The following is a 26,957-nucleotide window of genomic DNA, read 5'->3' on the forward strand; positions in this document are numbered from 1 at the left end:
AGCAGAAAGAATCAACCATGGGCTCATTAGGGGTAAGGAAAATGTCCCATGTGTCTGAGAGGCAAGGTCACTAGGCTGGCTGGAACAAGGCCAGGGAATGGTGATGGAGTAAGGAGGGTGGTTTCTCTGCGCTCTCATGTGAATGGCATTGGCAGCTGTCTGAGGCTAGGGGTGAGTGAAGGTGCCAGCTGCCGTGTTCTGCGTGTGATGGAGTCTGGAGACTTGGGGCTTCAAGGGGGAACAGAAAAGCTTACAAGAAACGAAGAGCCCGAGAGAGTAGCACAGGTCACAGTGAAAACAGAAGTGTTACTAATTGACTTACAGTGATTTGGGACTGGGGGAACTTAGAGAAATGGGCTGAAATTCGGGGAGGGAGATTCCGATAGCGTTCAGGTATGTTCCCTCTTGGCAGACATGACTGTTTAGCAGGAGTCGGCAAAGCTAATGTGGCGGCTTTGGCTCTGGGCCTGGGATACAACCGAATGTTGATAATGTGAGCGCCCATCATTCCCCAGTGCCTGTGTGGGGGAGCTCTTGTTCCTCTCTCTCCTTTTGGGGTTCTCTTCCTCTCCACCGTAGCAGGTAGAAAGCTCTTCTGTGCCTCTCCTAGAGCTAATGGAGTTTGCACTGCTCCAGGCCGTGTCTAGTCCCTTCCCAAGGCAGGGCCTCTCTTTTGCTAAGGCTCTGTCAGGCTGCTGGAACGGGATCAGGTGCTGAGCAGACTGACCCGTGGTCCTGTGGCTGTTTTCCTCTTCTAGTGCTGGAGGCTTGTGGGGTGTCTGGGCAGGATCTCAGCACAGAGGAGCTCTGGCAGAAAGTGCTGCAGGATGTGACCACAGAAGAGCTGTGCGCACCTCTGCATCGACTAGGTGCTCTGCAGGGAGCGGTATGGCTGGCAGCAAACTGCCTGGGGAGCGTCACTGGTCTCTTCCGGCTCCTGAGTGACACCAAGGTAACACCACATGGCCTCTCCCCGGCGGATCAGTGCTGGGGCAGGGACCTAGCCGCTGGCTGGTGTACGGAAGATTTGCTGTACTACACTGTGCCATGGGTCCCTCTCGTCTCATATCCGAGTCCCATAGTGGCCAGTACCTGATGCTTTAGAGGAAAGCTTAAATCCCAGTCCCCGTGTAGCACCTGAGCACTAATGTGATGCTGCCCATACTGGAGGGGAAGGATTCCAGTCTGCCCCTTGCAGGTATCACTTTGCAGCCAGGAGCATGAATCTGGTTACCCATGTGGTTCCTATGAGCTGGCCAGATGTGTATTCCACCCTGTCTGGGACAGTCTCTGACCTGCATGTTGAGATCAGAACCCGGCACAACTAGTTCATGTGCTGGGGGCTGTTTTCGGACCAAGGGGATCGGAGTTTGATTTCCTGCTGTTACAGTGAGTTCTGAACGGCTGAAGCATACGCCAGAGCAGGGGTCGGCGACCTCTCGGAAGTGCTGCGCCGAGTCTTCATTTATTCACTCTGATTGAAGGTTTTGCGTGTCAGTAAATACATTTTAATGTTTGTAGAAGGTCTCTTTCTATAAATCTATAATGTATATCTAAACTATTGTTGTATGTAAAGTAAAGAAGGTTTTTAAAATGTTTAAGAAGCTTCATTTACAATTAAATTAAAATGCAGAGCCCCCCGGACCGGCGGCCAGGACCCGGGCAGTGTGAGTGCCGCTGAAAATCAGCTCACGTGCCACCTTCGGCATGTGTGCCATAGGTTGCCTACCCCTGCCCTAGAGCAGTATCAATGAGGGCTAAATAAATGCCCACAAGTCTGTGAGACGGGGGCCGAGTTGGTATAAATATTTGTTATAAAACCATCCAGCATAAAGTGCTGTGTCAACAAAAGACCCAAGCCCATCAGTGCACTCCCCATTCAGCATGAATAATTCTCTCACTGGTACTAGAACTTTCTCCTAATGCCCAAAGTGCAGTGAATGCTCTCAAACAGTCCCCTTCTGCTGTGGGCTCTTAACGCCCGATGCAGTGAGATCCCTGGCAGGGTCGCCAAGCAAACTGGAAGGGAAGTTCGTCAGCAGACCTGCAGCTTCTGTAGCGAGTGAGTGCTGACTGTGATTGAGAGGTAACTGTCTCCTGCTGACTGGAAAGGCGGCGAGGGCTTTTCTTCCAGCAGGGAGGCTGTGTCAATAGGGGTGAGCTGGGGAGTCTGGGTGTCTCGCGTACACAGGGCTCGTGGCACAAAGGATCTCTCCTCTGGGATTTCTCGTGTTCTGAATGGATTGCACGTGATGCTGGTGTGCTGGGGCAGCCTTGGAAAGCGCACTGAACTCATCTGGGCAGGGAGGCAGGATACCAGACTAATGGTCTGATCTAGTGCAGCAGGAGGTGGGAAGAAGCTAGCTTGCTGCCAGAGCGAGTGTGCGAATCAGGAATGAGGCCAGAGGGAGGCTGCGGTGGGGCGTGGTCCGGGCACATGGAGCTCACGGTCAAAAGGCTCAAGAGGCACAATACAGCCCCCCAGACCTGCTCTTTCTCTGGGCCCTGGGATTGGTGCCTCCAGTGTTGAGTAACCCGCTGATGTTCTCTCCCCGTGCCTTTCGCAGGGCCCGCTGCCTTCTGCCCACGGGGGTGAGAATGAGCTCCTTGCGCTTCTCAAGGCATGGAGTGTGCCTGTTGAGGGGGACACGTCGCCCCTCGTGGTGCAGAGCACCAAGGACTTGAAAGAGATACTGTGGACCTCAGCTGCCTTCCTGCAAGGTATGGTTAGAGGTGCCTTCTCCACCCCCAGGCGGGGTGCTGCTGCTCCTCCCCTTTCAGTGCCAGCCATCCTCCTGGCCTACTGCCATCCGAGTCTGCCAGCACTGTGCCGTCACCAGCTGGAATTCCCTCAGCCATTCCCTTCCCTGGAGCAACCAGCCTTGCTCCTGAAGGAAACCTGTTTCCTGCTCTTCATGGTCTTATTTGAGTTAGAGTTGCAGAATACAGACGCTCCCCGACTTACGCAAGGCGTTCCGTTCCAGAACGCCTTGCGTAAGTCAGGGATGTTTACCCGACAATTACGCCAATAAGAACAACAAAAACCCACTTACGGAACTTTTTCCGTAAGTCGGGTTTGCATAACCCGGGGAGCGTCTATAAACGCCAATATCTTAGATGTGCATGTAAATTCCCTACTTCAGTTCCTGGCTCAGTCCTGCCCTGCAGCGTCACAGGGCCCCCAGTCTCTCCCTGTAACCCGTTCCCTGGTTCAGCCCTGCCCTGCAATGTCACGGGGGCCCCCCGTCTTCCCCAGTGGCCTGCTCCCTGGCCCAGCTCTGCGCTGCAGCGTCACAGGGCCTCCCCATATGCCTGCCCCTGTGCCTCATTCTTCAGCTGTGCCGGGGATGAGAAAGGGCCCCCATCAGGCAGAAGGCTAGCAGGGGGCTCGTTGTGAGTTCAGAATGGGTTACAGTGCACCTGGGAGCCAGCTTTGCAACTTCTTGGTTAAGTTTCACTGCAGTGTGATTGGAGCCCTGTCCGGCCCTGGTCAGGCCTCTTGCTTGGTCCCTGTCCTGACTGTCCTTGGAGCTCCCCAGGAGGTGAGTATCGCACTGCTCACCCTGGGGCAGCCAATTGATGGCAATGCCTCTGTGTGTTAAACAGGTAGGGAGAACTACATGTCCCAGCATGCCACGCTCCACTCTTAGCAGCCAGCTTATTTAATGCTGGGGCCTGTCCTCTCCACTGGCTGCACTTCTGTATGCAGACAGAGGGCAAGCCTCCCCCCACATAACCCTGGTGTAGAGGGGGATGCAGATGGCTTTCCCTTTGTGTATTCCAAGTCCTAGCAGAGCAGACATAACCGTATTGGGCCCAAGGGCGGAGTTCCAGAGTCGGGCGGGAGGTTTGAGATGGCTAGCGAGGGAGGTAGTCAGTGATGCTGTCTCACATGGCGCTGTATAAAACATGCCAGACTCCCGGCAGAGTCCGTTCCCTGTGGAGCTCCCGGCCAGAGGCCCAGAAGACCCAGCACTGCCTAGGGGTTAGCGTTCTAGCTGGAAAGTTCCCAGGTGGCTGTGCCCTTGGGAAGAGAGGGAGAGTGTAGGACAAATGTTAATTGGGAGGCAGTTTCTGGCAGGTGGGTAGTGCCCAGGCAGGAGGGATGCCTAGTGTGTGAGGGGTTGAATGCGTAAATAGATCACAATAAATGATTGTCCCAAGGCGGGTTCCCGGCCAGTGGCCCAGACGCAGGTGGAGCCTTTGAGTTAGTGACTGAGAAAGGGGCAGGTCTGGAGACCAGAATCAGAATGATCCCACCGAGCTGCAGGCTTCAGCTCTCGCCCCAGCACAGTCCAGGCTGACCCTGCCTGCCTGCTCCCCAGCGGCATCTCGGCTAAGGCTCTGCAGGGGAATATGGATCCTCCTGGGATTGGGACGCCCCTGCCCAGCCTGGCTCTTGGCAATCCTCGTTGCAATGGCAGTGATGTTCCCATAGCACGTGCATGCGCAGTGTGCTGCAGAGGTCAGGGGAGGTCGCAGTCCCATGGCAATGGCAGGGTATGGCGCAGATGGATATAACGTGGTGTGAGACATGCACTGAGTGGGGAGGGTCGTTGAAGCAGGAATACTGCGTGGGACCAGATTGGGGGGAGGGTGCAGGGAGTGCTGGTCACGGGGCCGTTCCAGGCCCGTGGGATAGCGTGAAAGGCAGAGCCTACAGGGGGCGAAGTAGGTGGAGCAGAGTGAACGTTTTGTGTGTGTGTTTCAGGTTTGCAGGGCCTGGAGGCTGGGAATCTCCCCACAGCTCTCTCCCTGCTCCAGGCAGCTGCATCCGGGTTCTGCTCCAAGAGGGTCCTGGCCCAGATCTACACCTGCATCGGCTGCTGCACTCAGCAAATGGTACCTGTCTCCCTCTAGCAGGGGGCAGGGAGGGTACAAGAGCCAGTGTCTCCATCGCCCCAAGGAGAGCCTGCGTGTGGGCTGGCAGAGGCGTGGGAGGAGACTGGGTGAACGTCTGTTCTGTATACGCGTGCTGCACTGGACAGGGGGAGCAGGGTCTCTTGGGCCCCCAGCCTCCTTGGGAAGCTGCTGCCTTAGTTTCCCACAACAAGACTGGCTGCACTAGCCAGTGTCTGCTGCCTCCCGAATACCCCCTGCCCCATGGCAGCGGTGTGAGCGCCATGGTGGGGTCGAGCAAGCCCAGGTCAATGGGAGGGGAGCACTGGTGCCCTGCAAGGGCCCAGCACGGAGTGAGTCATCCCAGTGAAAGGGGGGGTTGGGAAGAGGGGCTGTGAGGGATGAGGAGCTGTGAGTGACCTGGTCGTTGGGCTGGAGTTACTGGAGAACTGCGGGCTAGAACTGCCGGGATCTATTGATCTAATTTTATAGTGGGCTGTTGGAAAAACAAGCAAGGAAGCAACATAATGGATCTTGATAAGCAACTTCCAAACAAACAAACAATAGGGGAGGCGATTAGAGGACAGTGGCCTACGTCCAGGCCCCAGGGACACAGCTGTTCTGCCAGTGCTGGGCACAGAGAGATCAAGGGAACACAAAACAGATAAAAGGGGGGAGGTGTTAGTTGCGAGGCCTGAGACCCGAGAAGGATGCTTAGAGGTGCATTTACCCTGGTAACATATGACTGGAAGGAGCCCATGTGCAAACTGCCCCTTGGGGATTGTGCTGACCCCCCCCCGGTACTGTCTGTATGGGGGATCTGCTCGGGGGCACTGACCCAGACCCCAGTGGGGATAAATCTGCCTTGGTGCCCGGGAGAAGGACTGGGGCACTTCTCCAGCAGGGCTTTTCCGGCTCTCAGGTCCGAGTCCGTTCCCTGGTCTCTGATCCCACTGCCCTGGAGGGAAATCCAGTAGTGGTTCCTGTGGAGGACGGATCCTGTACTGACACGGCAGGAAGTGGGACCTGGGGCTTGCCGGGCTGAGGAGCTGGTTTCCTTCGGATCCCCAGAGTGACTGACAAGCAGAACGGCTCAAAGTGACCGAGTCTTGCGTGCTTGCCTGGCCCTCATCACTGCAGAATCGGGTCCCTGCCCCGTGGGTCTCACTTCGAAGGACAAACCTGTTCTGGTTCTTCTTGCCCTGGGAGAGCTGCCCGGGGCGGGCTGCTTGTCACTGAGTGGGAAACTGAGGCTGTGCAGTCCAAGGGGTTGGAAGGCAGAGGGTGGGGAGGGAGGTCCACCCCCATAGGGCAGTGTGGAAGCTTACAAAGACCCTGACCCTGAAAAGTGCTGAGCAGCAGTGACATCTGTGGGTGCCGAGCCCAGGGGCAGCAGTGGGCCTGGAGGTGAGGGCAGAGTGGAGGAGATGGGATGGGACTTTGGAGAGTCAGGTGCTTACTGCCCCATATCCATCCCGGAGAGCCATCGCTGTTCTTGGGGGGTGCAAGAACTGGGTCCTCACCATGCCATCTGGCCCAGCTGACACCACCGGGATGTGTCCCGATCTGCAGAGGGGTGTGCGGCAAAGGGACTGGCACGGGTCGGGGAGGCGTGGCCACAGCAGGGATGTGGTCTAGAAACGAGAGTGCCAGATGGTTGGGCTTGGGTTTCCAGCCCCAGGAGGTGCCCCCAGCTGGGCAGTGGGAGGGGTGCAGGTTAGCCAGCATTGAGACCCTCGCCCACCGCTCCATGCACATGGTGGCTGCTCCGATTCCGCTCCCCCAGGCTTTGTGGGCAGGGCGACCTGCTCGGGCAGCGTCAGGTTCCCTGGAACGCTGTTTTCCAGGTGATAGTCCAGCCATGTCAGCAGTGACTGATTCTGCTGCGTGTGATTCTCCCGCCCCCAGGGCAAGCCTCAGACTGCTCTTCAGCACTTGAAGCGGGCGCTGCAGGTGGATTTCCAGTGCCTCTCTGCCCTGTCCCAGGCGGCGCTGGTGTACCGCCAGCTGGGGGAGACGGACGCGGAGTTGGAAGCTCTGGCTCTGCTCTACAAGGTTTGTCTCTTCCCAAGGGGAAGCATCACGAGTCAGGGGGCTGCATTGCTGTCTCTGGTCCAGCTGTGCCTGTGCAGAGCCTCCTGCCCCCCCCCCACCTCCAACATGCAGGGGGGGCGGGGTCAGTCTGGCCACTCAGAGCCCAGTGATGGCTGCTGCAGGCACCCCTCAGGCATGCTGGGCCTCCAGCACCCAGGCTAGAAATGGAAGAGCCCGCTGCCTCATGCACCCTGCTCAGCAGGTGAACGCTGGCCCGTGCTGGGTGATCAAGGCTTGGGCTGTTGGAGCAGCCGCAGGAGCAAGGTACATCTCCCCAAGTGTATGAACTAGGAAGCGGATTGGAGGAGGTGACGGTTCAGTGCCCAGTGAGCACTGCTTTCAGTGACAGGCGTGTGGTGGTGAGGGGCACGTGTAGCACGGGGGGCTCACTGGGCACGTAGTAGACAGTTAATTTTCCTGCTCCTGGTTTGTAATGAAGTGCCAATGTGGGACTGAAGACAATTTCCCGAGCTCCTGCCAACATGGGACAGGGCTGACCAGGCCCACCGCCCTTCCGAGGGGAGAAACTGTCCCATGCTGCTCTGGGAGCACTGATCTTTATTCTCTCTGCTCTGAGTGGCTATTAGAGATCCCCCAACGCAGGAGTTTGCCTGTGTCCTCTCCACACTGAGGCCTTGCCTCTGTTCTCCACCCCAGAGGTGACTGCGTTTCAGCGGGTGGGAGGTTGAGGCCCTCTAGGGGAGCAGTGAGCGATCTAGACTGGCTGGACCGGGATATCTGTAGGTGAACTGACTCCTCCCCCTCCCTCCCCCCCCGCAGGCTCTGGAGACCCCCGCTCAGGAGGCTGTCTCCATCGATCCTTGCTTTCTAATCCGAACGGAGCTCCTTGTTCACACCCCGGCCCTGGCATCCCTGTTCAGCCGCAGCCACCCGTCGGAAGTGAAGTACCTGCTGGCGCAGCGGTGCCTCCAGGCTGGCAGGTAAAGCGCTCCCCACCCCCTGCTCTCCTGGGACCCTCCCTTCTCTGGGCGCCCAGGTAAACCCCTGTTCAGCATCGCCCTTGTGTCTGGGTGGTGATGGAGCAGCAGCTACCCCCCTGCAGGCTCCGCCCTCCTCGCGGGGCCCAGCACCACTGGCTAGCGTCAAGCGGGAGGCTGCTTGCGCAGCTCTGCTGGCACTCGTCAGCCCTGGGCCTCTGGCTGCTGCTCTCGGGCTCGTCCCTGTCCCCCAAGGGCCAGGCTGCTCCCTGGCTGCCGGAGGTCCCTCCTGACGTCGCTCTCTGTCGCAGGGTGGGTGAGGCAGTGGAGCATTACCTGGACCTTCTGGCTCTGCTGCAGGAAGGGCCGCAGCACCAGGTAAGCCCCTTGGGAAGGAATCCACCTGGTGTGTTGGGGTGACTGGGTCCCGTCCTCGGACGCCCTGGGATTCGGCAGGGCAGCTCCCTGCACCCCTCCAGCTAGCGGCTCCTCTGCGTGCCCGGAGTCTCTGCAGCGACTGAGCCCCCAGCTCTCCCTGGAGGGCACCCTGAGCCGCAGAGCACGAGGGGGCAGAGTCAAGGCTAACGGCCTGGCCTGGGGTTCGAGAGGCGGTGTGGAATGGATGCGGGGGGGGCGCTCACCCACGCACTACATGGGCCCCGCCCCCGCATTTTCAAACTGGACTCTGAATTTGGGTGTTGTGAGACACCAAGAGGCTGCGCGCCCGCCCTGCAGTTATGAGCGCTTCCGGTCAGGCCGAGGCACGCACCGCGAGAGAGCTCTGGGGAGGGCTGGCCTAGAGCTGTGTGAACGGGAGAGCTGCCCCTTCTGTGCTGGGGCCCCACGTCTCCGCTGGCTTCGGGAGCCCCTGCCTGGGGCCCATTGGAGCCTGTGACACTTGCTCCTCACTCGGCCTGTGGAGTAGCCGCTGCTGAGCCCCGCGAGGTGCCCCCAAGTGCCGGTTGGTGCACGCTGCCCCCAGTCCCCTAGGTGGTGCTGAGGGTGACGCGGTTGCTCTCGCTGCCCAGGTGCCCCTGCACGGCAGGTCAGCTCTGCCCAGGATCCCGGAGGTGTTCCTGGAAGCTGCGTCCGCCCTCGAGCAGCTCGGGAGGTACCAGGACGCCATAGCTGTGTGTGAGGAGGTCATCAGTCGAACGGATGACCTGATCCCAGAGACGCTGCGGATCGAATTGGACTCCGGTGCTGGAGGGGAGGCACCAGGGAGGGCAGGCTCCCCTTCACCTGGCATCCCACCCCAGCAGAGAGAGAGCCTGCGCTGCATCGTGTGGAGGGCAGCTGCGTATCTGCATCAGGGCCGGGCTTGGGCCAGGCTGGGGGAGAGCAAGGAAGCCATAACACGGTTTACCAGGTGACTCCATCTGCCGCGGAGGGGAGCTATGGGGCCATTTGCGGAGTGGTGGGTGCGGGGCCCCCCATGCAGTGGCTCTGGGGCAGCATAGAGCTCAGCGGTGTTGGCTGTGGCACTCTCATGCTGGGCTGGGCTGACCCATGGCTTTGATGTGACCTCCCCTACCGGGAAATGGCACAGAAATGACTTTGACCTTTCCCCTGCAGGTGCCTTAATGTCCTCCTGAGAGTCCAGCTCGTGAGCGCAGGTACGGTACAGCCCAGCCCGCCCGCTGCGGTTCCTGCGTGGGAGGGACCAGCCTGGGGGCTGGCTAGTGCCTGGCCGGGGCTCTGAACCTGGAAAGCGCCATGGTAACGCTCAGTAGCAATATGGGGATTAAACAAGGCTCCATGCCCAGCAGGAAAGTACCTGTCTCCTTGCCCTGAGCCATGATCCGCTCTGGAGCATCGGCAGAGACTGGCGGGTGGGGTGGGGTGGGATGGGGGAAGCTCAGCTCTGCTCTTTGCCTGCGTTCTCACACCACCCACTAATGACAGTCAACAGCTGTGGCTTGAGGAGACATGAGGAGAGTCCGGGTTCCAGGGAACGGATTTGGGTTAGGTCTTTAAGTGGCTTTTCCTGGAGAATTAGCCCGGTTATGAGATAATTGTGGCTGGTCCTTATCTGCCTCCATCCCTGTAAGATCGGTGCGGGGAAGGGATCTTCAGTCAGGCTGATTGAAACACTTAATGACGTTCATTCCGAAGACTAACGAGCAGCTTTTGCTGTTCATTCAGCTCTCCTCCCTCTTCAGCGAAGGGCAGGGGGAGCGCCCAGCCCACCTCTCAGGGGTCCTCAAGGACAACTCCAGGCAAACGTCAGACTTGTCATTCCCGATAGAGCCTAGGTGCAAACCAGCAGGTAGCTTCTCCCCCAGCAGGGTCTCTTTACGCACCAGGAGGAATCCCAAGAGCCCAAGCCACGTTTTTCCCCCTGCTGGCCACCGTTAAGCCACTGCTGATCCTGCCCAGAAGCGGCTTTGGACCCTTCCCTGCCTTTGCCCCGCGGCGTCTCCTGGGCCTCTTCCCTTCAGGGAGGTCCCCTGCACAGCTCTTAGACAGGCCGCCCTGTGACCCCAGCCTCCACGCCGGAAGCCTTTTCGCTGCACTGTGTTCAGCTGGGAGCCAGTGCTACCCTCCCAGCAGAGCTCTCAAAGGGGTGGGGGAGTTGGAAATATCCCCAGGCCAGCGCTGCCTGCCTGGGGGTATGGGGAGCACTGCCCAGCGGACAACACAGCCACGTGTGGGGTGTTCTTTCCATGCCAGCCAGCATCCAGAGCAGCGAGGAGATGGCAGAGGCCCTGCCAGAGACAAAGGTGCTCCAGAAGATCAGGTTGCTGGCTCTCCTCGGACGAGGCTCCCAGTTCCAGGAGCTGGGTCGGGACAAAGAAGCTTTGATGAATTTCCAGCACAGTCTGCAAGTTTGCCCAGGTACCAGAGGCTCGTATTGCTGGGGGCGGGGTGTAGCTTGTGGCCTGCTTTGACTTCCTGGCGTGGTGGGCCCAGGACGCTAAGCCAATAAGCCCTGGAGCCTGCTAGGTTATGGTGACGCTCTCCCACAATCCCCTGGGTTCCCTCCCAGCTGCAGTGCCGTTCAGCAAGGCCGCCTCTAACCCAGTCAGACCAGGCCTGGCTGAATACACCAGAGTGCCTTTGGTTTCCATGGCAAACTCTGTCCTGGTGAAAGGTGCTGGCCTCAGCCCTGGGGGGGATTTTGGGCCAGTGACCCGTCTGGGAAAGGCTCCCTGTCCCATAGCTGTGCCGCTCCTGCCTCTCAGCCTCCTGGATGGTTCAGAAACCCCCACAGAACTCCCCCTAATCTGCCCAGTCCCCGCTGTTGGCTGAGGCCCCTCTGTGTCTTGCAGGTGACCCTGCTGCCACCTCTCACCTGCTGCGAGCTCTGTGGAAGCTGAACCGAAGGCAGGAGGCTGCTGCTCTCTGGCAGAAGTTGCACGCGGACACTGCCCCGGCAGACGGGCAGCAGGAAGCACCGGGGAGGTGTGTAAGGTGCTTGGTGGCTGCGGCTATTGCCAGGCCTAGGCGCTAGCCCCAGAGCTGCCGGGTTGAGGTAACCGAAGCGCTCTGCGCTGGGTGGCACTAGGGGCTTGCCCGGCTCTGCACCTCAGCGCCTGTCTGGGCCACTCCTGCACGCGAGTCCTCTACCCTTCCGGGGCGCAGGAGGTGGGTGCAGAACTGAGCCTGCTGCACAGCCTCTGGGGAAGTCGTTTCCCAGCGAGACCCCTGCAGCCCATCCACCTGCCGTGTTCAGCTCTGACTTCTAGCAACGCCCACACGGGCGGCTCCGGGCCATTGATCCCAGGGTGTGCCACTGGCCTCCATTGTTACTGCCCAGCGAACCCCTCCCCTGAGAGCCCAGAGCAGCAGCTTGTTAGCCTGGGACTGACACCTGGGAACTGGCTGGCTCAAAGGGAGTTTGAGGGCCAGGTCAGGGTGGATTTCCTGCAGCAGAGCATGGAGTGAGCCACAAGTCTTCCTGATCCCCATGGGACCCACCTCCACTCTGGGCTGGCATGGGACCTGCTGCTTTCATGTCTTTTTGCCCTGTTGGGCTTGAAGTCAGCAGGCGGATTTCAGGAGGGCATGTCTATGGGCAGAGAGGAGGGAGCTGGCATGGAGCCCATAGGTGGGAAAGAGGGTCAATCCCCAGGTGGGAGGGTCCAGCAGGGCATGGGATTCCTTGTGGAACAGGGAGTGGGGTCTGACAGCCAAAACCGCAGTCCTGTCCCTGCTGGGACCTTGAGACCAGCTTTCTTTCAAGCCGGATCCCAGTGATTTCAGGTCCAGTTCTGCTGCCCGCTGTTCGAAAAGGAGCTTGGTAAATTGTAGCGGGATGAGAGAAAAGCCCCGAGGATGGTTAAAGGGTTGACTCAGGGATCTCTGTCCGCTTAGCTTCACAAGGGGAAGGCTCTGGGGTGACTGGATCAGTCTATAAGTACCTATCCGGGGAGCAAATCTGTAATACTGGGCTCTTCAGTCTTGCAGCGAGAGGTCTAACACGGTCCGATGGCTGGTCGTTGAAGCTAGACACGATCAGACTGAAAAGCGGTCCCTCATTTCTAACAGTGGGGGACATTCCCCCTGGAGCAATTTACCAAGGGGTGGGGGATTCCCCATCACTGACACTTTTTAAATCAAGATGGGATGTTTCATTAAAAGCTTGGCTCTAGGAATTATCTGGAGGAAGCTCTCTGGTCTGTGCTCTACAGGAGGTCAGACTAGATCATAGTGGTTTCTTCTGGCCTTGGAATCTGTGAATCGTGCGAATAACACCCCCTATTTCCCTCTTCCACCCTCGGGAATTTCCACGGTCTGTACAGCCGTGTCTTCACTGGGAAAGGGGCTGTTTTTACCGGGTGTTAAGATGCTACTGTCGACCATCCGAGTTGTAATTCTAACCTGTTGCTGGGGTGAACCCTACGCTGCCTGGTGTGGTTCATCTCCACCCACTAGCACAAGCTAAAACGATGGCTGCCTTGTCTGCGCTAGGATGTTAACACGTTAAAAACACCTTTATTCTAGTGTGGCCGTGGCCTGTCTCGCCAGCCCTGGGTGGAGAGGATGGAGTATGTGGTGAGGCCAGAATTACCCCTTGCCCCAGGGCTGCTGTCTGAGCTGAAGCAGCTCCTGCCCTGGGTCTAAGGAGCTTGGACAGAGTGGTGTGGGATGAACGTGCTGCTAGGAATTCTCTCCTGCCCGTGCCCGTCTCCAGAGGCAGCTCAAACTGGAATGCTGCTGTGGGTCGGTTACAGCGTCTGTCTGCGATCCCAGCTGTTGTCACTCCCCCGCCAACTGTCCTTTCGTACGGTACCCAAATAGGCCTTGCTCCCTAACCGGTCCCCTGGTCTCTTTCAGGCCCTACCCGTTGTACCTGGTGTCGTGTCTAAAGCAGGTGAACCTCCCACACGATGAGTCTCTTGCTAGGAGTCTGCAGGACTATCTGAGGACCAGTGGCCAGGATCCTTAGAGCCATCCCCGTCTCCCTCCCCACAGTCACGCAACTGCTAAAACCTCCTTCCCTGCAGAGGGCAGCAGGACGGCATTATGCTCTGATGGCTTTCCCAGGACTCTGACTTGCCCTTGGGCAGAAGAACTCTTCCTAGCCAAGGCACCAAAGCACAATGAAGCTATTTTTTTGGTAATAAAAAGGACGCGGGAGTCGGCCACGCCCCACTGTGTTCGGCTTATGCACACTCTTCTAAACCTCTCCTGGACTGTCTACGTTAAGAGTGAAGCATTGTGTGCTGCAGGGCACTTGCCCGGGCGCTGTCGGGAATGGCCTGAGCCTCCTGCCTCCATGTCCCCTCGCCGTGGAGAGTGGGGTTGCCTGCGTGCTGGATCCGTTGGGCCATGCCTACCGTAGGAGCACAGGTGTGTGTTTTAACACGTTATCACCTAGTGTCCACAGGGCAAGCTGGAGTTCTAACCCCTGGTCCCTGCTGACCTGGTGCCAGAGCCAGCACTAAACGTGGGCGTTCCTGGCTCCTGGTACCGAGCTCCCCCTGCCTTTCTGTCTGAGCTGCAGCAGCTTCCCCCACCTACGCTGCACCCAGGGGCTGCAGGGGGGAGCAGCTTAGAAATGTCTCAGCGGAGAGAGGCAGGGCAGGGTACGCGTGTTCTCTTCAGTGAACGTCACAACGGACCAGGGAGGCCACGGCTGTGCTGGCTGGATTGTCAGGCCAGGGCGGCAGGGGGTCTGCTCAGGTATGGCTCTGCATCGGCACATGCCGGGCCTGGGCTGTGGGGAGAAGAGGGATCAGACCTAGCTGCCCTGGGGAGCTCTAAGCGGGGGTGGGGAAGGGTCTGGCATGGAGGAGAGGATCGGCTCCATGTGTAATCACAAGGCAGATGCGCTGGGAACTGCAGGGCTCTCTCTGCTTGGTGGGCTGATCTCCAGTGTTGGGCAGGAGCTCTCCCTGGGGCCGGCCATACAGGGTGTGTGTGGGGAGCTGCAGAGGGGATCTCTGCTCGGTGGGTTGGGAAGGCACAGGGCTGGGGGAGGGTGCCCCTAGCTGCAGGGCCCGAGTCTCCGGGAGGGGGTGTGCAGCCTGTCCAATCAGGAGGGAAGTGCATAGGCTCCTAGCCAACCAAAGTCAGGTGCTGCAGCTTCGTGACCCCCTGTGGTGTGAGGGGGGCAGGGGTGTGACCATGGAGTGGGGGCTTGTCTGGCTGGCCAGTCTGCCGCGAGCCTGGGCCTGGGGCACGGTTGTGAGAAGCAAGGGCAGTGGGCCTCTGATTGAGCCTCTAAGGAAGGGGGCGACACCCCCAGGGAGAGAGCTAGGGGGCAGGGCCTGCCCTGGGGGGGACCCTTCATAGAGTGAGGGAGTTGAGACACCCCCTCCCCCCAGGCAGGGGACCCTCCTAGATGGAGGTGCCTCTGGGTCATGTTCCCCCTCATGCGCGTAGGGTGAGACTGACTGGGGAGATTCACCCCCCCAGCACACACACAGGTTTCTGGGGCTAGTCCCCAATGTGCCCCTGTTTTTTCAACTTTGTCTTTTCTAAGGTATAAGTGAGTAATATTTCTCACGTTTTTAAGGAAAAAGACACAATCTCCAGTAGTTGTAAGTGTTCTCCTGGAAACGTTTTGCTTCTCTACCAAAGAAAAATAGAGAGAGGGACAGGGAAGTAATGAATCAGTTCATTAATCTGAAGAGAACAAACCTATAGAAGGCTAAAACTGACACCCTGAATAACTGATAGAACCAGCAACTGTCTAATCAATGAGAACTGCCGTCGAGCTCAGTCAGTTCACCCCTGAAATGGAACTGAAAGGCGGTGGGAGGAAATGGTTTTTCCCAGAGCGTAATTAGCCTGCGGAACTCTCTGCCACAGGCAGTCAGCGAGGTTCAGAACTTGGTAAGCTTCAAGGAGCGATGGTGCGGAGCAGGCAGGCGCTCAGTTCCCAAGGCCTCCTCCCGTGCTACAGGGAAAGCTGGGGCCTGGCCTTAGGAGAGGGCAGCTCAGGGTCGACTCTGCAGGGATCAGAGCCTGCGGGGGGCTGCAAACCTGCAGCTTGGCTCGCTGAGCCCCTCCCAGCTTGGCTGGCCCCCCAGTCTCATTCCTCTCCCCAGGGGCTGGGTGGCTCCAGTGCTTGCTATGGCAGGGAGGTGAGCAATGGAGGATGCTGGGGGTTCTCCCTGCACAGATGGGGGGCTCTGGAGGGAGGGCACGGTGTCCCTGTCTGCGTAGGGCTTTTATAGGTTCCAAGACCAAAAGGGACCCCTGTGCCACCTGGTCTGACCTCCTGTATGACACAAGCCCCTTGGACTGCCATGAATTAGTTAATTGCTGTTTGAACTAGAGCAGATCTGTTAGGGAAACCTCCCAGCTTGATTTGAAAATGGTCAGTGGTGGAGAATCTGCCGCACCCCTGGGTAAACTGCTCCCAGGGTTAATTACCGGCACTGTTAAAATTTTACACTTTATTCCCAGTCTGAATCTGTCTAAGCAGCACATGTGCACAGGCCGGGCACTCCCGCCTTAGGTGTCCTCTCTCTGGCCTGCTCTGCTCTCCCTAGGGCCACGCTCCCGCTCCCCCTCAGGGGCTGGGATCTGCCTGGGGAGCCTTCCTGCTGCAGCAGAGCTCTCGGGGCTCGGGCAGTGCTGAACAGCATGGCCACGGGGTGCTGACTGCAGCTGATGCGATGGGGACGGTGTGGGCTGGGCCAGGGCTGCACAGCATCTGCTTCTCCGCTGTGCACGTGCTGCCCCCATGGGAAGGGAAACAGGCTGATCCAGTGCTCACCCGCCCATGCTGATCGGTTACTGGAGGGCTCCATGACCATCCCTGTCCCCAGCCGGCAGGGGCTGAATTTGACTGGTACCAACAGAGAGCCGAGCAGGGCCTGGCCGACTGCTCTGGAACAGTGGCGGGTAGATGAAATAGCTCAGCACCCGGGCTGCTGTTAGGACGGCTCGTTCCCCTGGTTGCCCGCCTGCATTGTTGGCATAGAGGCTGATGGTTTTGTTGCACAGGGGAAGGGTTTAACCTGGCACTTGGCTGGTGCAATAGTAGATCAGCATTTATCTCCTTTGTGCTCTTACAGGGGGGTTAACATGACAGGGTTTTTAAAGCCCGTGTCATTGATGGCGTGGGGTTGCCCAGCGTGGGGCCCGTGGCATGTGTTGGACACGCCACTGCTCTGATGGCGTGGGACGCCTGTGCGTGTCAGGGCTGGGAGCTGAAGGGAGATACCACTAGGCTGTAGCACCCAGCGGCTCCAGTCAGAGTCAGGAGCTCCTCATGCTGGGCACTGCCCAAAGACGGAGGCAGACACGGCCCTGAAGAGGGGACAGTGGGAGGAGAGAACGTGGGCTGTGCCGATGTTCGATGAGATTATGCGTGGGGCTGTGCTGGGTGTAGATGGTAACAGCCGGATCCGGGGAGGTTCCAGTTAGCTGTACACGGGCGTGAGGCAGGGCCAGCGCCGCTGGGGGTGGATTTTGAGAGTCCACACCAGCTGTATGGTAGTATCAAACCCTGCTCTGAGCTGGCATGGGCACACGTGGACTTTGCTGCCCTCTCCTGACCACATGGCGGAATGTCAGCGCAGCGTCCACGGCCCAGGGCACAGACTGCAGCAGGCAGCCGGCGGCCTGGGTGCTTGTTTATATCCCATTAGCTGAGAGCCTCTGCCCTGTGATCCGGGTTCCAGCTGGTCCTGTGCCCGCACAAGAGCCGACCCAACAGCTCCTGTGCCTGCCTGTGCCTTTGGGTGGGACAGCCCTCTGGCTCCAGGATGATGTGCTTCTGCCGCTCTGCCCTGGGAAGGGAGTTACAGCAGCCCCTGAGCATCGTTGATTTCTGCCCATGCCCAGAGCTGTGCTATGTGTCTCCCAAAATACAGGCTAGGAGCTGACACCCTAAAGGGGCTTGAAGCGGCGGGGCGGGGGCGTGATGCCAGCGGGATGGCGAGAGCCAGGGGGTGCTGTCTGGCTTTGTGACTGCACGGATGGCTCAGCTGGGGAATTCCCTGTTGGCATGGCGGCAGATACGAGCATTAAGGGTGCTCCTGCCATTGGCGGAGGGGACGGGACCAGCAGATCAGCCCAACCCTCTCCATGCTACTCCTGGCCAGCAACGTCCCTGGCCAATGTCACTTTTCGCCCTGCCGCTGGCAGGCTTCAGTCACTGGTGATGTCAGTGACTCTCCCTGTGCCCTGGCTTGGGGAGTTGCCATCTCAAAGGCAGAGTGACTGTGTTTCCCGGGAGTGGGGTTGACAGAATCAGCATTTGTTAGCTCCAGGAAAAGCACAGTGTACACTGCACGTTGGCTGGCACAGCTCCCCTGCCCCAGGTGTGATCCAGCCCAACAGCGCTGTGCTGGCAAAGGACGCTAGTGCTAGTGCCAGTGCCGTTGTACTGGCCGTACTGCACTCTTGTCGGGTTTAAGTTACATCCGCACTCACGTGCTCCGCTGGACTAGTAACCAGCATAGCCACACTGGCACAGCGCTCCACATCTGGTGGAGATCTGGTCTGAGTGAACATGGCAGAACATGCCGTTCAGAACCGACAGCTCATTGGATCAGTCTCCCCATCATTGGCATTGATCCATTTCCTCTCCTCCCAAAAGGAAGGGCCCTCCTCCTGCCAGAATCACTGTAATGCAATGCTAAACTGTATTATCCCGTTCAGCCACTGGGGCGGGGTGCTGAGAGCCATAAACTGTAAACCCTGTCTATATTGGAAACCCCTGCAAGCCAGGGGTGCTGCAGCACCCCCCGCCTCCCTTGTTCCAGCACCTAGGCATTAGGGCATGCTGTGTGCAGCATACCCTACTTAAGCTCCCAACGCCTGTTACCCCAGAATTGAGGAGTGTTACACCCCAGAATTTGATCAAGCGAATTGCAGCCATATTGTGTGCATTCAGCCACCATGAATTAATAAAATGGAACGCCACTTCGTTAAGAGGTAATTTGGACGAGCAGGGCTCCTGGAGGCAAGGTCAAATGCTAGCTGCAGGCTTGCAGTTTCTGCTAATCAGAATCGGAGGCGGGGAGAAAAGAATCAAGAAACTATGAGACTGAAAGAAAATAAATGGATGGAGACCTTGAGTTTGGGTGCCCTTAATATAAAAGCTTATTATAGCTAAGATTGTTAGGAATGTTTTGTTGATAAGTAGTTGAGTGAAGTTAGGAGAAGTGATGGCCCAGTAGGGGGTCACCATGAGCTATATGTTTTGTAAAAATTAGTTACAAAAAGACTAGATAATAGAGTGGTGGGGAAGTGACGGGCCATTGCTGACCTGCTGCTAATTACTTGATACCATCTCAGATTTTAGGTAATTATTTGGGATGTTCTAAACCTATTGCTTATGTCTGTGTGTGCTTAAATCTAATAAATAGTAGTTTTAGATAAGAGCACGCTTACTTGTATTCATATTTCATCAGCCGAAAGCACTGTGTTCCCATTGATTTATTCCTGATACCGCCTGGAGTGAAACAGTTAAGTTACCACTGCTTGGGTTCTGAAAACCTTGGGTAACACACCCATTGTTAGCAGTGCATTAAAGTGCGCACATCTCTGGTATATCTCTCAGGGGAGGAAGTGCTGTAGACAGTCCATGTCTGGTACAAGAGCCTGACCTGCCAGTAGCAACCCCGCAAACTATCATGTACAAGGTGTACACGACATGGTGTCAGAAGTAAATTAGGGCCAGATGAAAACAGAAAGAGAAAGAACAAAGGTTGCAGGATCTCATCAACATACCACACTTCAGTGTCCCAGAGAACTTCACCTCTGATAGGCCTTCAGAATGGACGGTCTGGAAGCAGTATTTTGCAAGATTTTGCATTGCTACAAAACTCCCTAAAGAAACTGGAGATATTCAGGTATCTTCTTTAACTTATGGTATGGGGATGCAGGCAGACCATATCTTTATCTTTACTGAAGACAGTCTCAAAGATGACTATGAAAGAGTTTTGGCTATGTTTGATGCATGCTTAATACTTCAGAGAAATGTGGTTTACGAAAGAGCATGTTTTCACCTGGGAATTCAAGAACTAAGAGAAAATGTTGAATGTTTTATAAGAGTTCTGCATCCATTGGCTGAAAACTATGATTTTTGGGACTGCAAAACATAAAAATATGAGAGACAGGCTGGGTTACTGGGTTAACAGACAAGAACCTCTCGCAGCAGCTGTGATTAAAGACAGTTAAATCTACCCACACCTATACAGATAGCAAAGCTCTCTGAACTAGTTAAACAGCAGAACAAAAGGCAGGAGGCAACATGAAAAACTTGAAACTAGTTTAGAAGCTGTAAACATATCCAGCATGAGGACTAGAAGTCATTACCATAAAATCCCTGAGGATGTGAAGACATTCCAAGCACACTACCAAGCCTTTCAGAATAAATATACAAGATATGGAAAAATACATAGCCCATGTTTAGCCAGAGGCATATGGTGTAATAAATGCACAAAATATGGACACTTTGCAGCTGTTTGCTGCACCAAGGCAGTGAGGGAGGTGACTAATATTACAGACAATCAAGAGCCATTTTTTCTGGGATCTATCACATATGATAACACAGAGCCTGCCAGGAGAGTGAAGTTAAATATTCAGGGCAAGACTAATGACTTCAAAATTTACTTAGGAGAAGATGTAAGTCCCTTCTGAGATGATAGTTACAATCACCTTCAACCCCTCCCAAGGCTGAAATCACCTGACCCAGCTCTGACTAGCCTTGGAGGTATTCTGAACTGCATAAGAACTTAAGAACGGCCGTGCTGGGTCAGACCAAGAGTCCATCTAGCCCAGTATCCTGTCTTCCGACAGTGGCCAATGCCAGGTGCCCAGAGGGAATGAACAGGGAATCATCAAGTGATCCATCCCCTGTCGCCCATTCCCAGCTTCTGGCAAACAGAGGCTAAGGACACCATCCCTGCCCATCCTGGCTAATAGCCATTGATGGACCTATCCTCCATGAATGTATCTAGTTCTTTTTTAAACCCTGTTATAGTCTTGGCCTTCACAACATCCTCTGGCAGAGTTCCACAGGTTGACTGTGGGTTGTGTGAAGAAATACTTCCTTTTGTTTGTTTTAAACCTGCTGCCTATTACTTTCATTTGGTGCCCCCTAGTTCTTGTATTATGAGAAGGAGTAAATAACACTTCCTTATTTACTTTCTGCACACCAGTCATGATTTTATAGACCTCAATCATATCCCCCCTTAGTCGTCTCTTTTCCAAGCTGAAAAGTCCCAGTCTTATTAATCACTCCTCATACAGAAGCTGTTCTATACCCCTAATCATTTTTGTTGCCCTTTTCTGAACCTTTTCCAATTCCAATATATCTTTTTTGAGCTGGGGCGACCACATCTGCATGCAGTATTCAAGATGTGGGTGTACCATGGATTTATACAGCGGCAATATGATATTTTCCTTCTTATTTATCCCTTTCTTAATGATTCCCAACATTGTTTGCTTTTTTGACTGCCGCTGCACATTGGATTTTTTCGGAGAACTACCCACAGTGACTCCAAGATCTTTCTTGAGTGGTAACAGCTAATTTAGACCCCATCATTTTATATGTAGAGTTGGGATTATGTTTTCCAATGTGTATTTCTTTGCATTTATCAACAATGAATTTCATCTGCCATTTTGTTGCCAGTCACCCAGTTTTGAAAGATCCTTTTGTAGCTCTTCGCAATCTGCCTGGGACTTAACTATCTTGAGTAGTTTTGTTTCAGAGTAGCAGCCGTGTTAGTCTGTATCCGCAAAAAGAACAGGAGTACTGAGCCATTACACACATTGAATCTATTTCCCCATGTTAAGTATCCTCACACCTGCTTGTCAAACTGTCTGAAATGGGCCATCTTGATTATCACCACAAAAGTTTATTTCCTCCTGCTGATAATCACTCATCTTAATTAATTAGCTTCTTAGAGTTGGTTGGGCAACTCCCACCTTTTCATGTTCTCTGTATGTGTGTATATATCTCCTACTATATGTTCCATTCTATGCATCCGATGAAGTAGGCTGTAGCCCACAAAAGCTTATGCTCAAATAAATTTGTTAGTCTCGAAGGTGCCACAAGTACTCCTGTTTTTTTTGAGTAATTTTGTATCATCTGCAAATTTTGCCACCTCACTGTTTACCCCTTTTTCCAGATCATTTATGAGTATGTTGAATAGGACTGGGCCCAGTACAGACCCCTGGGGGACACCACTATTTAGCTCTCTCCATTCTGAAAACTGACCATTTATTCCTACCCTTTGTTTCCTGTCTTTTAACCAGTTAGCAATCCATGAGAGAACCTTCCCTCTTATCCCATGACAGCTTACTTTGCATAAGAGACTTTGGTGAGGGCCCTTGTCAAAGGCTTTCTGAAAATCTAAGTACACTGTATCCACTGGATCCCCCTTGTCCACATGCTTGTTGACCCCCTCAGAGAATTCTAGTAGATTGGAGAGGCATGATTTCCCTTTACAAAAAACATGTTGACTCTTTCCCAACAAGTTATGTTCATCTATGTGTCTGACAATTTTGTTCTTTGAAACTATAGTAATCAGTTTGCCAGGTACTGAAGTCAGGCTTGCCGGCCTGTAATTGCCAGGATCACCTCTGGAGCCCTTTTTAAAAATTGGCATTACGTTAGCTATCCTCGTCATTTGGTACAGAAGCTGATTTAAATGATAGGTTACAGACTACAGTTAGTAGTTCTGCAATTTCACATTTGGGTTCCTTCAGAACTCTTGGGTGAATACCATCTGGTCCTGGTTACTTCTTACTGTTTAGTTTATCAATTTGTTCCAAAACTTCCTCTAATGACACCTCAATCTGGGCCAGTTCCTCAGATTTGGCACCTAAAAAGACTGGCTCAGGTTTGGGAATCTCCCTCACATCCTCAATCGTGAAGACCGATGCAAAGAATTCACTTAGTTTCTCCGCAATGGCCTTGTTGTCCTTGAGTGCTCCTTTAGCATCTCGATTGTCCAGTGGCCCTACAGGTTGTTTAGCAGGCTTCCTGCTTCTGATGTACTTAAAAAATTTTTGCTATTACTTTTTGAGTGTTTGGCTAGCTGTTCTTCAAATTCTTTTTTGGCCTTCCTAATTATATTTTTACACTTCATTTGCCAGAGTTTTTGCTCCTTTCTATTTTCCTTACTAGGATTTAACTTTCACTTTTTAAAGGATATCTTTTTGCCTCTCACTGCTTCTTTTACTTTGTTGTTTAGCCACGGTGGCTTTTTTTTTTTTTGGTTCTCTTACTAGGTTTTTTAATTTGGGGTATACATTTAAGTTGAGCCTCTATTATGGTGTCTTTAAAGAGTTTCCATGCAACTTGCAGGGATTTCTCTTTTGGCGCTGTACCTTTTAATTTCTGTGTGACTAACTACTTCATTTTTGTGTAGTTTCCCTTTCTGAAATTAAATGCTACCGGGTTGGGCTGCTGTGGTGTTTTTCCCACCAGAGGGATGTTAAATTTAATTATATGATGGTGTCACGGACTCACAGATCGTGCCCACTCTTGGCCCCATGCGGTCCGTGGGGGGTGCCCCTTTTAGTGAGACAGCCCTTCTCGGGGGTCCACTCTCTCTCGGGGTCAGGCCCCTCCACCTCCTGGATCCGCACCTCTCTGAGCCTTAGCACATCTGTCTCTGCCGTGGGCCCCCTCAGGGAGTCCACTCGCTTTGGACCCTCGGGGCCTCCACCCCCGAAGGGGTGGACGCAACCCTGTTCTCTAGACTGGAGTGACTCTCAGCCAGCATGAAACAGGAGGGTTTATTGAGAGTTGAACACAGCACAGGAAGCTCTCTGACCCTCAGGCCTGGCCTCCCTCAGCACAGCACATCCCAGTCTCTCTGCAACCAGGTGGGCTCTGCCTGCTTCCCCTCTCCAGCCCCGAGCCCCCCTGCTCGCAGCTGGGCATCTGAGATCCCAGGCCCCACCCCTGTCCATTGTCTTCTCTCCAGGTAAACAGGGTCGTAAACCGGGGCCTCCTCTCCTGCTTCTCTCCTCTGGCTGGAACCGGCTGGTTCGGTCACTGGGTCCTCACTCTGCAGCCCATTGTCCTCCCACTGGCCAGAACTGGCTGCATCTCCTCAGCTGGGCCTCTGGGTCACCAGGTCGCCAGGTCACCGGTCGCTGGGGTATCCATCCTCCCGGCCATCGGCTGGGTCCCCACATCTTCTCTCCGGTCCTCTGCAAAACACACTCCCTCTCCCCTCACCTCGTTAAACCAGTAACACCCAGGGAAACTGAGTCCCACCCCCTGCGCATGCAAACCACTGAAACTCCACAGAAAACAAGAAAATCCCCCGCTTCGTCACAGATGGTCACTATTACCAAGTGGTCCAGCTCTAGTCACCTCTTGGACCAGATCCTGTGCTCCACTTAGGACTAAATCAAGAATTGCCTCTGCGCTGGTGGGTTCCAGGACTAGCTGCTCTAAGAACAGTTATTTAAGGTGTCAAGAAACTTTATCTCTGCAGCCCGTCCTGAGGTGACATGTACCCGGTCACTATGGGGATAGCTGAACTCCCCCATTATTACTGAGGTTTTTATTTGTAATTCCGGTCTTATCTCCCCGAGCATTTCACAGTCACTATCACCATCCTGGTCAGGTGGTCGGTAATCTACTCCTACTGCTATATTCTTATTATTAGAGCATGGAATTACTATCCATAGGGATTCTATGGTACAGTTTGGTTCATTTAAGATTTTTACTTCATTTGATTCTACGCTTTCTTTCACATATAGTGTCACTCCCCCACCAGCACGACCTGTTCTGGCCTTACGATATATTTTGTACCCTGGTATTACTGTCTCCCATTAATTACCCTCATTCCACCACGTTTCTGTGATGCCTATTATATCTATAGCCTCATTTAATACAAGGCACTCTCGTTCACCTATCTTATTGTTTAGACTTCTAGCAGTGGTATATAAGCACTTTAAAAACTTGTCATTTCTTAGCTGTCTGCTATTACATGATGTAAGTGAGTGAGACTTTTTTTCATTTGACTTTCATTTCATTTCATTTCATTTCATTCAGTACTGGGTAAATTGGTAGAAACTATAGTAAAGAACAGAATTATCAGACCCATACATGAACACGATTTGTTGGGGAAGAATCAACACAGCTTTTATATTGGGAAATCATGCCTTGCCAATCTATTAGAATTTTTTGTGGGGGGTCAGCAAGCGTGTGGATAAGGACGATTCAGTCAATATAGTGTACATGGAATTTTAGAAAGCCTTTGACAAGGCCCCTCACCAAAGGCTCTTAAGGAAACTATGTAGTCATGGGATAAGAGGGAGGGTTTTCTCATGGATCAGTAGCTGGTTAAAAGACAGGAAACATAGAATAGGACTAAATAATCAGTTTTCACAAAGAGAGGTAAACAGCGGGATCCACCAGAAAGGATCTATAAGGGGACCTGTGCTGTTCAATGTATTAATTAATGATCTGGAAAAAGGAGTGAACAGTGAAATGGTAAAGTTTGCAGATGACACAATTATTCAAGATCGTCAAGTCCAAAGCAGACTGCGAAGAACTACAAAGGGATATTGCTAAACTGGGTGATGGGGCAACACAATGGCAGATGAAATTCAGTGTTTATAAATGCAAAAATCATGCACTTTGGAGAACATAATCCCAACTCTCCATATACAATTTTGGAGTCTAAATGATCTGTTACCCCTCAAGAAAGAGATCTTGGAGCCATCGTGGATAATGCTCTCAAAACATGAGCAGAAGCAGTCAAAAAGGGTAACAGAATCTTAGGCACGATTAGGAAAGGGGATAGAAAGGCAGAAAATATCATAATGCTACTCTCTAAAGCGGGGGCGGGGAGGCAAACTTTTTGGCCTGAGGACCACATCGGGGTTCCGAAACTATATGGAGGGCCCGGTAGGGAAGTCTGTGCGTCCCCAAACAGCCTGGCCTCCGCCCCCTCCCACTTCCCGCCCCCTGCCTGCCTCCCTCAGAACCCCTGGCCCATCCAAGGCCCCCTGCTCCTAACTGCCCCTCTGGGACCCCACCTCCTATGCAACCCACACTGCTCCGACCCCTATCCACACCCCTGCCCCCTGGGACTCCCACGCCTAGCCAACCACCCCCTGTCCTCTGACTGCCCCCTGGAACTCCCCACCCCCTTTCCATGCCGCTCAGAGCACCAGGACTGGCAGCCACGCCCCCGCGCAGTCTAGAGCACCGGGGCAGGCCAGCGGCTCTCGCAGCTGCACTGTCCGGCAGCTCCAGCATCTGACACCCCTCTTGGCAGTGGGGACCCCATAGTCCACATGCCTAGGTAGGCCCTGACACTAATGCTGGTTTTCCCAACGCTCCCACGCAGCTGCTGCCTGTTCTCAGAGTTCCGCCGTGGCTGCCGACGCCCCTGGTTTAGTGTTTCCCCTTTCTGGACCCACATGGCAGTGTAAACAAGTAACTCTCAGGCTCTGCGAAGGAATTTCTGAACCCATGACACACTTTTAGATAGCACAGATCTATGGAAAGCAACAAATCTCCATGCAGATCCCTGCCTCAGTTTCCTCACCACTGCAAGTGTCTGTCAGTGTCTTTACAGGGGGCCCAGGATTATTCCTGCTCAACTTTATCTCCATCGCATCTCCCAGCAGTCCCGCCCTCTGCTAGAAATGGCTGATGAGGAAAACCTCCCTTTTATAACAGTTGCAATCCCCTTTGTCACACTGTGACCACCTGCCGTGACTTCCTTGCCTGCTCACTAGAAGAGGTTTCCCCAGGTGTCACCAGCTCCTTGTTCTGCCAGGGCAGATTAGTCAATTGATGATTGTCCCCTTAGCACAAGAAGGATGATGCAAGGATGCAGCGAAAGACACCCAGCATGCCCAGCGTTCGGGCAGTCTCACTGGAATTCATCACTCTACATGGACCGATTGCCAGCAGCTCACACAACGCAGACCTGGATTGCAAAGCATGGCCTGAGATGTTGTGTGCAGTGTCCCTAGCCAGCCGCCGCTGGGCAACTAGGCCTCTGCTGAGACCCGCTGCTCTCAGCACAGCGATGCTGCCATCCCAGGGGCGGGGGGTCTGGGGTCCCTGCTGAGACCCGCTGCTCTCAGCACAGCAATGCTGCCATCCGGGGGGGGGGGGCTGGGGTCCCTGCTGAGACCCGCTGCTCTCAGCTGCAGCGAGGTGGGACTGGGAGGCACTTTCTGAGCCCAATATCAGGGGGTAGCCGTGTTAGTCTGTATCTACAAAAACAACAAGGAGTCTGGTGGCACCTTAAAGACTAACAGATTTATTTGGGCATAAGCTTTCGTGAGTAAAAACCTCACTTCTTCGGATGCAAGGAGCCGAGACACCAGCAGCAGCCCGGACCTCCCCCAAGGGGTTAATATTGGTCTGTCAATCACCTCACTTCCCTTCCTGATTGGCTGAATCTGTCCAGTTTTTACTGGGCCTTAGCTACTGGTGGAGACGTTACTAGGCAGGATAGCAATGAGGGCGGACCCTGCCTGCCTCATTTTTCCATTGGTGTATTTTTGTGATTGGCCGTACGTTCCGTGTTGCCGGGTAGAGTCACCCCTCTTCCTTGGGCCCTCTGATTGGCGGCCAAGGTGGCGGTTGGAGCTTTCTGATTGGCCAGAGCGACACGATTTTTTCCACTGGCTGCTCTGCTGCCAGCCTATCAGGGGGTAGCCGTGTTAGTCTGTATCTACAAA

At 54.5% G+C, this 26,957-nt stretch overlaps 1 protein-coding gene across 1 annotated transcript; it reads left to right on the forward strand.

Moving 5' to 3' along the window:
• Positions 1 to 18,661, forward strand: FANCG (FA complementation group G; the record flags this gene model as incomplete). Its single annotated transcript, XM_034773438.1, is given in 12 exon segments — positions 1 to 32; positions 759 to 952; positions 2,568 to 2,721; positions 4,712 to 4,842; positions 6,748 to 6,894; positions 7,714 to 7,874; positions 8,183 to 8,249; positions 8,900 to 9,240; positions 9,447 to 9,487; positions 10,545 to 10,709; positions 11,144 to 11,276; positions 13,152 to 18,661. Coding segments are annotated over 12 exon segments (1,678 nt in total), but the record flags the coding sequence as incomplete, so codon positions are not given.
• Between the last annotated feature and the right edge of the window lie 8,296 nt (positions 18,662 to 26,957).

The sequence above is a fragment of the Trachemys scripta genome, chromosome 6, assembly GCF_013100865.1.
Source record: "Trachemys scripta elegans isolate TJP31775 chromosome 6, CAS_Tse_1.0, whole genome shotgun sequence".
NCBI classification, from domain to species: domain Eukaryota; kingdom Metazoa; phylum Chordata; order Testudines; family Emydidae; genus Trachemys; species Trachemys scripta.